The sequence below is a fragment of the Serinus canaria genome, chromosome 3 (assembly GCF_022539315.1).
Source record: "Serinus canaria isolate serCan28SL12 chromosome 3, serCan2020, whole genome shotgun sequence".
In the NCBI taxonomy this organism is placed as follows: Eukaryota; Metazoa; Chordata; class Aves; order Passeriformes; family Fringillidae; genus Serinus; species Serinus canaria.
In genome coordinates this window covers 28,186,561-28,200,493 of record NC_066316.1, presented here as the reverse complement: position 1 = coordinate 28,200,493, position 13,933 = coordinate 28,186,561, and the positions used below count along the sequence as shown (strand labels likewise).

Sequence of the window (13,933 nt, the reverse complement as noted above, 5' to 3'; positions counted from 1 at the left end):
TCTAAAATGAACCCATAACCTCCAGCAATTTAAAAATGCTAATTACTCTTTCATGTGCAACAATGCCAGAGAAGCTAACAACAACAAAAAGTGTTAATTTACACCCACAAAACGAAAGACGAGTCCAACATTCTTTAATTTGGCTACATCTCTGCATTAGAGAAAGCATGTTATTTATACAGCCTTCTCAAGCACTCTACTCCTACTTGGAAATATTTCTTTTATCCAATGAAACAATAGAGTCAAGGCTAAAGAAAAACAAAAATACTAAAACAAGCCAGCATCTCATTCTGTGTAGATTTGCATTTCAGCAGCAATATTAACTACTGCTGTGTAGGCAGTGGTGGGGTTATATGTATCCTTGGATTATTATTCAGAGAAATTAACATGATGCTGGCAGCACTGTCTGTTAGAAAGACTGTTCCATGTTTCCTACTATAAGAACCTGTTTTCAGCTGACAGCAAATTTGTCAAATACCAACCAATGAAAGGAAATTGGTAGTAGAAACCAGTAGCACTGTGGTAGAAAACTGACCAAAAAGCTGAGGGTTTCTTTTTCCTTCTCTAAGAACTGTATTTGAGAAAAATCTACTATTCCATTTGAGACAAATTCTGGTGACCTTTTGTTTAAGGAGCTCTGGTGTTCTAACATTGTAGAACATGGATTTAATGCTGGGCAAAAGTGGGTTCTTTCTCAAGATGTGACTTTGTGGCCAGTTTAACAATCTGCTCCAATTTGAAGAAGGCAGAAAAAACACCTTACATCATGCTCATCTGGTTTTGCTGAAGTCTTGCAGGTACTTGCCCTGGAGGTACCCTTGTCTAGCTCAGTTACCAGGGTCAGAGCAGGACTTCCCTTGCAATTACAGCTTCTTTCCACCATGAATTCTGTCTGCACACTGGAGCTGAAAGCAGAGAATGTGTGCCTTGTGTACTCTCAATGCTCTTGCAGCATGAGCAGCAAGTTGCCCAGTTGAAATGCAGGAAAAGGAGCAACAGATCAATAAAGATCTAAATGGTCTGAGCAGCACTGGCAGCTGGTTTGTTGTGGAAGACAAAAACACAGGGAATGGGGAAAATTACAAAACAGATTGGAATTGGTAAGAAAAGGGATATGCTAGGAAACAGAAGAGCAACATGAAGACATACAACAAGGACCCAAGTTATGAGAGCTGGCAGAGCTGGCATTACCCCAAGGATTTTCATCCAGTACCCAGTATCCTAATGTACAACAACAGGGATATGCTAGAAAATTATTAAACCAGGACAAAAAGCCCATGACATTTAAATAAGACCCCCTTGAGAAAAAACTTCTGAGCACACTGAATCCTGAGCACACTGAGGATCCTGGATCAACCTCACCAGCAGAATATCTTATTTTTCTCCAGAGCTGATCAATGGAGGAGGTGACAATCAGACACAGTTCTGAGATATTTTTAACTCAGCAGAAATGGGGACCTTGGACCTAAACATTCCAGCCCTTCAACTAATCTACTTAGGTATCAATGAACTGCAATATGCTGGAATTTCTGAATATTTTCCCTGCACTTTTCTTTTGTTGCTATAAAGATTATTTAAAAATTTATGTTAAGATTGCAAGATCAATAATTTAAATCAGAAAACATTAAGGTTCTTTGTGGCATATGCATTTTCATGAAGTGCTATGCATTATAATTGCTTCATTTACACGATCAAAGACACGAGGTAGGCATGCTTTGGAGACATTCAGAACTGTACACTAACAGACACTGTTTTCATGGCATCCTTGCTTGGTTTCTTGCCTAATTTGAAAGATACACAATGAATAAACCTATATATATACACATTTGTGAAATATTTAGATGCTACACTGATAAGCATAATAAAAAGCCCACAAAATACTGATAGTTTTGTCTTTAAGGCAGGATTTGAACAATGCAGTAGATTAAGCTTGTGGCTGCACATTAAACAGAAGAGATAAACGGGATATTGAATTGCCACTTAGTGATTACATCTGTCCATCCTTGTCCACCCCAAAGGAGACAAGGGTGGTGTAGACAAAAAAGTGATCATATAGCAGTGCACAGTAGAGAGGGAATTGGTTTTACAAAGGTAAAAGATAATAGAATATTGTGGATGCCTAATTTTCCCTTTTTCTGAAAACCTTTTAACATTGGTTTTTGTGTGTATGTGTGCTAACATCAGCTGCAGTCTCTCAAATGAGTGCATGTGTCAGCTCACAAAGCAAAGGTGAAATGTACTGCATTTACCATGGAATTTCCACTCTGTCCCTCCTGTGACAACATGAAGTTGAGAATGAGTAATCAAAATGAATTTTTGAATTTCTCACTAGGCATTATTATAATTAATGCCAGACTAAACAATTGCATAACAGCAAGTTATCTTCAGGTGACTTGCAAAGATGCAATCATCTGAGATTTCATGGCAATAACACTACATTTTATTTTTAGTGGTACAGCTGATTTCAGGAGTCCCCATATTCTTTCTCCTATTCATTCATTCCTGCCAGCTACATCAAAACAGTTATTCATAGTTCTGAATGGTAAAACATATCTAATAAGGTAAAACATATCTAATAAGGTAATTCCTGCCAGCTACATCAAAACAGTTATTCATAGTTCTGAATGGTAAAACATATCTAATAAGGTAAAACATACCTAATAAGGTAAAACAATTATAAATCCTTCACCATCAGTTTTTGAAGTCCAAAAATAATACAAAATATTTAAAGCAATATTTTACCTGTAGAAATACCATTCTTCTTCAAATTAGCAACATAATCATTGCCAAAGGAATCACTCCCAACCTATACAAAAAATAAAATAATGGGTTTTCTTTAAGAAAGGTGAGAGGATATATAGACCATCTTTACACAACCAAATGCTCTACTGTGATTTAAATACAACACTTTTAGTCTTTAGAAGCCTTTTGCCTTATTAATCAACAAAAAAGAAATTAAGAAATTATGGTAAAAATGTATTAATAGTATTAGCAAACAATAAGAACAGTGTTCTGCAGTTTTCTCCTGGTCTATTACAAACACCCATGTTGCAATATTCAAGTTTCATCCTTGTACAAACCCTGTGCTTCTCTGACACTGAAACCTCTGGGGATTTTTAAATCTGGACATGTACTGAATCTTTCAGCTTTGAATTGAAAGCATTGGCATTAATTCTGGTGTCCTTCTAAATTGCAGTTTGTATTTTGAATTTTTTACCTCAAGTTTCCTTGGTGGAAAAATATCAAACTGTGTCTATGGGACAGAAAGCGATGATAAATGCAGCATCACTAATTTCTGCAATTCTCAGCACTAAGTGTACTGTTTAGAAATTCAACATTTTTTGTTTACATTATCCAGCAACAGCGGATCAAGTTGAGTTAGGGAGTCAAGCTATGGTCTATTGTTTTTTAATAGCAACTTAAAAAGCTTGTAATTTCAGTTCCATTAATCTTTTTAGCTGAAAACAATTCTGCCTGCTGTTTATTCAAGCTAATATAAATTTCTTTTTGTTACAATACAAGCTGAACAAAGGAGATGAGGTACATGGAGAAAAAAATTAGTTTAATTTGCTTAATATCATGTGAGCATTTAAAATATATTTATAAAGCCAACAAAGCTTTTGAGTCACCACTCCTAGCCTGTCTTCAGCATGCATAGCATGTGTTCCCAATTCCAAGACTGAATTGTGTATCTAAGCAGTGCCAAAGACTAACCAATGCTACAGAAATATTTTTGCAACAGATAAAAAGAAGTTTCTTTGAGATTAGAAGCCAAATCGAGATCCTGGTTGTGGGTCTAGAGGAGTCCTAGCCAATTATCCATCTTCTCATAAAACAGCACTATGTAGCTAATGGTGTACTTCAGTTACTAGAAGCACAAAGCAGATGCCTCTACTGGCTGTTGTTAAAAATTTGTCTATTTATGAGTTCAGCAAGCTAAGAAGGCCTGAGTACCAGCTAGTGATCACAAGAATGGAGCACTTTTGATTCAGAATTCTGAATTTTAAAGTGTCACAGATGGATGATCCTTCTCCTGACATATTTGATTGCATAACCATGATTTGAAACGTTCATTTCCTACATCACCTATAAGTTTTTCTTCTAAAGCATTATTAAGGATAGTCCCCTCTTTCAGAAAAGGAGGACAGCAATTAAGGTCAGAATAGTCTAACCAGATGGAACATTGGTCTAGTACATGGAAAAAAAAAAACCCAAACAACCCAACATTTTCCTGGGTCACTGTGTTAGTCATTGTTTTCATATTAGAGTATATTTGTACTTCTGACTACTCCCAGTTTGCCAGACAGGGCGGGTTGTCAGAAGCTGCCTCTTCTGACTGCTTCAGGCTGGATGACTGCAGCCTTCTGCAATTTAAACCTGAGCTGTGCTCACCTCTGTACCCTAATAACTGTGCTCTGATGGTATCACCTTCTCCCTCCCTTGCTACTATGATTCTTCTACAACAAATCTCACAATCTGCTCAGTTAATTCAGCGACAAAATATTTCATAACCCCCTTCCAGAAGCTCAGCTGAAACTTCCTTCCTTCAGCTCTGGATCCTGCATGACTGACAGACAGGCATCCCTTACTTTTCAACTGTCAAAGCAGCTGAGATCAGCCATGGTACTTTTGCTCACAGTAAGACATTCCAGTGCTGGAGGGAAGCCCTCCAAGAGGTGTCCATGGAGGTCACTTTCCTCTGGAGACTTTTTTCCATGTTAGTTCATCAGTATCCAACCCAGTTAATCCTAGTGCATTTGAAGGACTTTATTTTTCCATTCAGGCTTTACCCCCAAGGAGGACAAGAGTATTGGGCGTTTTACTCAGTTTAGATTAAAGGCATATTTACTGACCATGTCAAATTATATAACATTGTTTTAAATATTTTCTGCTTTTGCACAGACTCTCCTAGATGGACTACTGGATAAACAGAAAAATAGATGTCTCAGTCTGAAGACCACAGAACACTGTTAAGAGCTGAAATAGCATTTCTTCTTTCTTGAATTCTTAACAACAAAAGCCATTTTTGCAAGCATTATTGTCACACAGTTTACATATCAGAATAAGTGGAATTACATCAGTATTTTTCAGTCTGGGTTTTCCCTGCTTATGATCATGTTTTCCACATGAAGCTAGGGAGCTAGCTGGCATCATAGCAACTAGAATTCTAGCAGCTTAAAAATCAAACTCATCTGTACCTGAAAATAATTTACAACAAAAAGCATGTACCTCTTGATAATTTTTATTTACTTTATATTTTGTTTCTTATTTCAAGTGTTTACTCTTTTTTGTCATTAGGGAATTAAACAGGTACTAAAGACAAGCATAAGACAGTAATACAAAAGGAAAAAAACAATTGAAGATACCCATCATACTCTGCCCTGCATCTGAGATACAGGTATACTCATACAGTGAAGTGAGAATTTAGGCTATAGCACTTTAACTTAAATTTGGCTTATGGATCATTTAAAAAGACAACGCAACATGGTAATACAACTCTGTTTCTAGGCAGGAAACAAATGCAGCCATGGCTTAAACAGAATTTAGTATATGCAATATCAGCAATGTCCAGTGAAGATCATTCCAAATTGTCAGAAGTAAAGGAGGATGTTTTTCAGCACGTACAATGTCCTTCAGACCAATGTCCCTCCACCCTCTTATTCTAGGATGCCAAACAGATTTTTTTGGGATTGCTCACGAGAAAATGAAAGAAAATAGTTAGGGGAGTTTAAAATCCCTCTAGAACACCTATTTTTTCAGCACTGCCACAGTGTTCTTGTATGAACCTGAGCAATTAATTTATGTGCTTAGATCCTTCAGTACTCTGAAAGGAATCCTTTACATTTCTCTGTAACTATTCCATCAGTACATTGTTTTACAGGAAGGAGGAAATTGATTGCTACTGTGACACACATCAATAACTCAGAGTAACAGTGGCCATTTGCAGAGACATCCAGGCAGGAAACAGAACGCCACTTGCACTTCCACTACTGAAACTCAATTTTTAAACATTTTTTACAATTTTTACATTGAATTCCACAGCACTCTGCGGCATCTCTAGTCATAACAATAAGTCATTATAATTCTCTCGCTCTCAAACCCTCACCAAACACTGGCTCTTGTGTTTTAAAGCTCTGAGGTATGAAGAATTCCTTGTCACTTGATCTGAGATGTCTACCTCCAGTCTTGTTAAGGACATCCTCTAAATTACACTGCTGCTAAGAGGATGACACACACCAACATAACGACCCTTTAGTACTGATTCCATTCTCTTAACTTCAGATTGTAGAAGTAATTTTTGCATCCACACTAGATAAAATATGTTGGGAAATATGACCAAAGCAAAGCATGTAACTGAGCACAGAGTATTTGTGTGAGGGGCAATCCAGCCTAAAGAACTACCAAATACTTCAGATTACTTGTTGCAGTAAAAATAATTTCATTGTAGAAGCTCATTATTGCCAGATTCTTCTTAATTTATTAAGGAAGACATTTTATATCTCATTAACCTATGCAGATATAAGACTGTATATGAGACTTATATGAGATAGTATTTTGTGAGGCTATAAAGTGCAATTTTTAAAAAGTAAATAACAACTTTCAAAATTAAAAAAATAGAAAATGCTAACATTTTCTCCAACAAATACACAACAGAAAAAAAGAGAAAACAAGAGAAGGAGAGAGACGGACAGACAGACAGAAAGATGGAAAGACGGAAAGACAGAAAGAAGAATGGGTTTTAATGAAATAACAGAAATATGTTTTTGAAAATACTTAGAAAACATAGTAGCTATTAAATTTTATTATGAATGTGTATGTTTCCATTGCACTGAACAAAGGGCTAGATCACTGAAAAAAATAAAACAAAATTCACACTTGCAATGGAAAAAAACCCTTTAACATTTAGCAGGAAATGTTAGAAGGGAATTCACTGCCAGTTCATCTTGTACTTGAATCTGATCGTTCTTGAATGCAAAGATGATCAAATATACACAATATGACAGAAGTGCAAACATTGCCAAAAAAACCAACCCCACACTGTAGAACAACTAGTGATAATAACTCACAGAAAAGCTTTCAGGTGTAATTTAAATTTATAGCCAACATTGTTTAGTCTAAATATTGAATTGAAAGAACAGTGTGGAAGACTTCCTCGAGATGTTTGCAGTACTTCTCAAAAATCCTTGACAGACAATGATCCCAACAAATTTAGCATCCTCCCCAGCTATGGCAAAAAACAAAGTATGTCCAGTCAATTTGAAGTTTCATCTACAGTTAGCACTGGATAGACAATAAAGACTACAGAGAGAAAAAATTTGATCTTAACCGTAGTAATGATCCCTCAAAAGTTATAATGTTTAATGACAAAAATCAAAGAAAAGCATTGTAAGAATATAGCATCTGACAAGTTGAATCAGCCCAATGGTCTGTGAGCACATCTTTAGAGCTGCAGTACATCAGATGTTTCAGAAAAGTAGGCAAAAATATCCCATAGCACACAAAGGTGCTAGAATTTGGATATGATCACCTTATCTTCACCTCAAGTAATGAGATAATGATTCAACCCTAAAAGCACTTTTACATTCCTTCTCAAATTTGTTACTGGCTTGTCAATGTCTGATTTTTAAACATCTACAAAGTAAATTTCAGAGCGACCATAGTTTCTAGCACCTGAATGCCATCAATGAAGTGCTGATAGCTGTAACAGTGGGGAACATAAAAAGGAAGGCCTAATCAAGATTTCTTAAATTTTGAACATGTCTAACTCTTCCCAATTCTCTTTTCCATGGTATTTCAACCTAAGTTTTGCAATCCTTCTCTACATGCAATTTCTGTCAGATCTGTAGCCAACTAGTCTTTGGTTCTGGCAATGTTCTTAAACAGCCTCCTCCATGCTTAAATTTATTGCTGAAATAAGAAAAGAGAATTAGAGAGAGATTTTAAAAAGCTAAAAACATACCAAAAGCTTTTTGGTAAGTGACCAAAAGGTTTACTGGAATTTGCACATTTGAACATTCAGTTCAGCTGTAATTGAAGAACAAGTCAGTACTTACCTTGCAGATCAGTGAGGTCTTGGCCCCAAGTCGAGCAGACTGGACACACTGGTTGGCTCCTTTCCCACCAAAACCAACAAAAAACTTCTGTCCCAGGATAGTTTCTCCAGCTTTTGGCAATCGCGTAGTAAGGCTATTCCGATTTAAAGCAATATTTACATACATTAGTGACTGAAGGCAACAAGCATCTTCAATATAAGAGTTACATCATTATAATCCTAAATGGCTCAACAGTTGGCCAGTAAGAAGGAAAAATACTCAAAAGACCTTTTAGGGCTCTACTCCACATCCCACTAGTTGAAGTTTATTCCTTATGTGCCACACAGTCAAGTTTCTTGTCCTCTCAAGTGAAGGACTGCATTTGTTTTGTTCATGTTTCATGTTTCTACAGAAGTTGTACCGAATCCCTGACTGGGATTCTCCACTGCTAACTTAATCCAGATAAACCATAAATCTATAGGTCTCACTGTTCATGGTTTTTTTTTTACAGTAACACTAGGCTGCAGTTTACATATAGTTCATTTAATTCCATTACATGTAATTATACCTTCTTAAACTATCCTTAAGTAATTTTTCACTCTGTTGGTGTTCACACCCCTAAGAATTGTAATTGTTACCAAAACCTGCCTCTCCTCTGCTGTTATGCAGGCACACTGCACATATTTAAGATTTTTCTTTTTTAAGTTTTTCTCTTACAAATCAAGCTTTACAACTTCTCAGCATTTTGTTTTTTCCTTGAATGCAGTCCAATCACATTTACATCCTACTGCGGATGGGTGCCCAGAACCAGATGCATTAATACAAGCCGAAAGCCATCAAGAGTGTATTCTGGTTTCATTTCCATTTTGGAAAAACACAAAACAAAACTGCAGTTTTGTTAACCCGACCAGATGCTTTGCTATCTCAAACAAAAGTTGAAGAGAGTAAAAGACACCACTGAGACTGTGGGGTAGAGTTTCTCAGAATGCAAAGACTACCTGCCTTCTGCAATTTCTATTAAAATACGTAACCCAAAGATCCATTTTCAACACTCAGACAACCAAAATTTCTGCCTTCTCAAGACATGTATTTCAGATACCAGGCCTAAAATTGTAATTTTTAAATCTCTTTTGCTACAAACAAGTTCACAACACATGGAAAGGGAAGGCATTCTATGATGTACTAACAACCTGCTCAGTCAACAACAGTTACCTCAGAGAGTTTCCAGAAGTCTGCAAGATAGAAATGGGGAATGGGAGTCTGAAAGAATGCTGAAGAATCCATCCTAATGATGAAGAGATTGACTTCAGCTCTGTTTGTCAATTTATAACATCAATTTATTTTACCAACAAATCTCACAGCAGCTTCAAAATTCAAAACCTGAATTCTGGGCTCCTCAGGACAAGAGGGATGTGGAGCCCCTAGAGCGGGTCCAGCTGAGGGTAACAAAGGTGATCAAGGGACTGGAACATCTCACGTGTGAGGAAAGGCTGAGGGAGCTGGGCCTGGTCAGTCGTGAGAAGAGATGTCAGAAAGGGAATCTCTTCAAAGTCTATCAGTATCTGAAGGGAGAGTGCCAGGAGGATGGAGCCAGACTCTGCTCAGTGGTGCTGAGCAATAGGACAGGAGGCAATGGGCAGAAACTGATGCCCAGAAAGTTCCCACCTGAACATGGGGAAGAACTTCTTTACTGTGTGGGTGACTGAACCCAGAAAGTCTCCCTCACTGGAGATATTCAAGAACTGCTTGGATGTAATGTGCCACGTGCTCTAGGATGACCCTGCTTGAGCAGGGAGCTTGGAACAGATGATATACTGTAGTCACTTCTAACTTCAACTATTCTGTGACTCTTTGAAAAGTGCCAGCCTTCCAATTCAGAATAAAAGGTTAGATAATACAAGAAATTATTCACTGTGGGGGTGGTGAGACACTAGAACAAGTTGCCGAGGTTGTGGATGACCCAGCCCTGGCAGTGTTCAAGGCCAGGTTGGATAAGGGCTAGGTCTAATGGGAAGTGTGCCTGCTTATGGCAGAAGAGGTTGTGACTGGATGTTCTTTAAAGTTCCTTTTAACCCTGAATGTTCTATGATTCTGTGCTTCTGCACAAGGCAATCACTACAGAATGTTTTTTTAAAGGATATGAAGAATGTGTATATTACTTTTTGAGCTTATGCTGCACCTTCTGGGGCATATGGGTGTTTGCAGAATCTTACAGAACTAATGACAGAGCACAGTCTAATTTACTGAAAATTCTCAGGCAAAAGCAAACACGTTTTTTCTTCCTCTAATTTTCAATTTCTTCATTCCAAAGGTTTAGGATCAGTAGAAAGTCAAGAAAACCTAAAATGAAACTAGCAAAGTCAAACAAGTCCCAAACTCCCAGAAATTAAGATTTTGGCTTTGAAGGAGTTGTTACAGGTCTGTGTTTCATCAGTAGTTGTAGTTTCCAGAGAGATGCAGGTAGGGATGCAGCCACAGTAACAGAGACATGCACTAACACAGCATGCCACATTTTAGGATAGCATACACAGTCACCAGGTTTCTTTTGTGTGGGTGGCCACAGATAAACCCCCGAAGAATCACACATACGGCTCAGAGCACTCATTTCCAGAGATTCAAAGCCAGGAACATTTTGTTAGGAAACGTTTAAAACCATTTTCAATAAAAACACAAAAGCTTTTTTTAAAAATACACTTATTACCTTATATATATATATATATCCAGGAAATTGTTTCCAACAATGAGTAACTGGAGGTTCTCAAAGAAAAAGGTGCAACAATAAAGAGTATTGATAAACAATAATACATAAACAATACTCCTTAATGGTAACACCTGCAATTTATCACCATTTCCACCACTGGAAGCCAAAGTAGAGACAGTTGTGGACCACAGAATGAAGCCACAAGGTTCAGCTGAGGAAGCTCCTCTTCAGCTACTGCCAGGGTATTGCACATACACCTCTAAAATTAGGCGCCATTCAGTAAGGAAAGATGTTTCACCCAACCTTGGTAATAAGAACAAATAGCAGCTCTTGTATCGTTCCTTTCATCCACACATCTCACTACATCTTAAAAAGCAGAACAACATAATTATTCCTGTTTTGCAGGTATGGAACTTAGTCAATTCATTTTGCCTTTTCATGCCTTGGGTCAGTCAAGAAGCCAGCGGCAAAACCAAAAAGAGAGATCAGCTTAATCCACCAGCTCACACTGTCTTCTCATTTAAATTCTGAAGTATGAAAATGGCATCAATTCTCAATTCCTTTTTCCTCTTTAAGCTGTTTTTTTTTAGAGATTATAGCTTATTCTAAATAGAATTTGCTTCCATAAAAAGTCAATATATTTTTAAGCAAAGATTATAAATTTTCGTGATTCCAGCACACATCTCCTAATAGCACGGCTCAGAGTTCATATTCAAGTATGTTCAACCATAATATTGTTGTTTTAACAGTGGCCAGACTATGACTTGATTCTTTTCTCTTTTATGTTGGCATCAACATGCAACTCTAGTGGCAGCATCATAATTTCACTGGTGAAAAAACAGGCTTGGTGAGATGAGAATTTTGGTCTCAGTGTTTCAAGTAGCATGGCATAACAACTGCCTGTGAGGTTCCAACAGCTTGTGGAAGACTAGGGATGATCTTTTTTATTGCTTTGATGGAAAGGTACAAGGCAAAGGGCAAAGGATCAAGTGCACGTGTGATTTATAACTGCTCAATTCTTAAAATAAGCTAAAACAGACCAAGCAAGAACACATAGCAACTTCCTATAGATCTCTACAAACAAACCTTCACCATATTTCATTTTAGGCATGATTGCCAATCATTCCAGACCAATTCTCCACTTCAGAAGCCCATTCTTGTTTTCCATATGAAATAAATTTGATATATACTAATCTATATATCTGATCTGATATCGGTACTGATCTATATAGGCAGTTTTAACTTTCACTGAAACCAGTACTCCTGAAACAGGTTTCTTTGCTAATATAATGGTATTCTCTTATGATTTAATTCTGCAACTATACTAACTTTTGATTCACATCAGACAATTTTAATGAGCATTTCAGGCTTCTTTTATGAGCAGGCAGTGATGACTAATCTGTATGATTAAGAAACCCTATAAATTCTTGGCTTATTCATGGTGTCACAAAGAATACCCAAAATAGCCTAAAAGTGATGAAACAGCTAATGTTACTCCAAAACTAGGCTAAGTAAGTTAATTAGAAAAAATGTCACATGGGCATTCAGAATTGTTACATAAAATGTTTTGCAAAGCCATTTACAACTCCTGACGTAATTTGAAAACACGGACCTGGAAAACCCTATACAAGTTACTATTCAACAGACTCCTCCTTGATTACATGACAAATTCTGCTCACCTTTGAGAGGACAAATGGTGCAAAGGATACTGAGCTCTTGTGTCTTATGAACAATCAGAAACTGAACTTGAAAACTCATAATACACTCTAAGTAAAATAAAATCTCTGCATGTTTTGCAAATTGTGCACAGTACAACTGAATCATATTTATAGAGGAAAGTTCAGACTGACACATCTTGAATTACTTTGGACATTACAAGCAAGGAATATCCTCACTCATAATTTCAAATGAGTTGTTACAAAACAGTATTTAAATGTAAAGCACACAGGAATGCTGCCCACATTTGTTTGTGACAAATGAAGAATCTTACATACACTTATGCTTCAGAGGCTTGGGATGAATAAAGGCACAGACATAAGTATTCTACCACTGCACTAACTTCAACTCACTCTTCCAGCAAGCTCCCATAGAGGCTAGAGCTGACTAGCATTTGTATTTAAGGACAGACATCCTTTTGGAGGGATGGCATTAAAAACAGAACAGAACCCTCTACTATAGTGCTGAAGCACTGAATCAGAGCTGGAAGCACAATGTACTGAGCCATTAGCACACCTTTCCTGATATTCTGGGTTTGCTCAAAAAGTTCCCCTCTAAAGCATGTGACTAGATCACATACAGAGATAGAAAGTATGAAAAAGGGGAAAGGGAGAGATGCATATTAAGCAGAATTTGCATAAATTAATCCTGAAATTAATCATGGTTTGTTTCTGATTCTTCACACCTAACCACTGTTTGTTCATTGTCTTCAACATGTGAAAACTAAAAAAATGTATTATTATTGTCAGCTTTAACTGATGTGAAGCCATGCCCTCTTCGCACAGCATCTCCCCACTATTTCTCTAGCACTGCTTTTATTGCTTACAGAGCTTCATAATTCAAAACATTTTTCTTCAAAGGGTCATTTTCATTTGGATCAGCGCATTCATCCAAATCATCATCCAGCAGCCAAGGTGGGCCTGTGAAGGGAGGAACAGGAGAGCCTCTGCTGGCAGCAGTACAGCCAGACTGCCCTGAGCCAAAGCTGCAACTTGCACTTGATACTACTTTGTGCTGGAAACACTTAATGCTCTGCTGCTAAGGTTTACTTAAGTAGTACAGTATGCTTAGCTCAGATGTATGGAAAAGCAGAGAGTGTCAGTATGTTGCAGAGAATGGCATGCATGAGAAAGGAAAATATCAAAGCACGTGAATATTTTTCTCTAAAAAAGCCCAACAATATTCTCATTGAGCAACTCAGAAGGGAAGTGAATTTCTACATTAGATTAAATATCACTAAAAATGCTTAAAATTACCGTTATTTAAATAGTATCAAAAGAAACATTCAGATTTCTTTAATTCCTGAAGAGAGGTGAAGATGATCGGGGTAGGAAAATAGCAGCAGAAATACTGAATTAAAAACTGACTTAATAAAAAGTAATATAATGGAAAGCTCTAGAATTTAGCTTTGATTCTGTTCTCTTTGAATCACTGAACAAAACTTTCTTTCTCCACTCCTGGGAATTCCCTAGAATGGGGAAAA

The 13,933-nt window shown here is 37.1% G+C and overlaps 1 protein-coding gene across 4 annotated transcripts in view; it reads right to left on the bottom strand.

Annotated features, from left to right (window-relative positions):
- RBKS (ribokinase) overlaps positions 1-13,933 on the bottom strand; it is a 73,628-nt gene that overhangs the window by 44,717 nt on the left and 14,978 nt on the right. For all 4 annotated transcript variants that reach the window (XM_050972708.1, XM_050972709.1, XM_050972707.1 and 1 more), the window contains exons 2-3: positions 8,055-8,187; positions 2,743-2,806 (exon numbers count right to left, since the gene is read on the bottom strand). In XM_050972708.1, the coding sequence (XP_050828665.1) occupies positions 2,743-2,806; positions 8,055-8,187 (197 nt within the window). The remainder of the gene's footprint in view (positions 1-2,742; positions 2,807-8,054; positions 8,188-13,933) is intronic.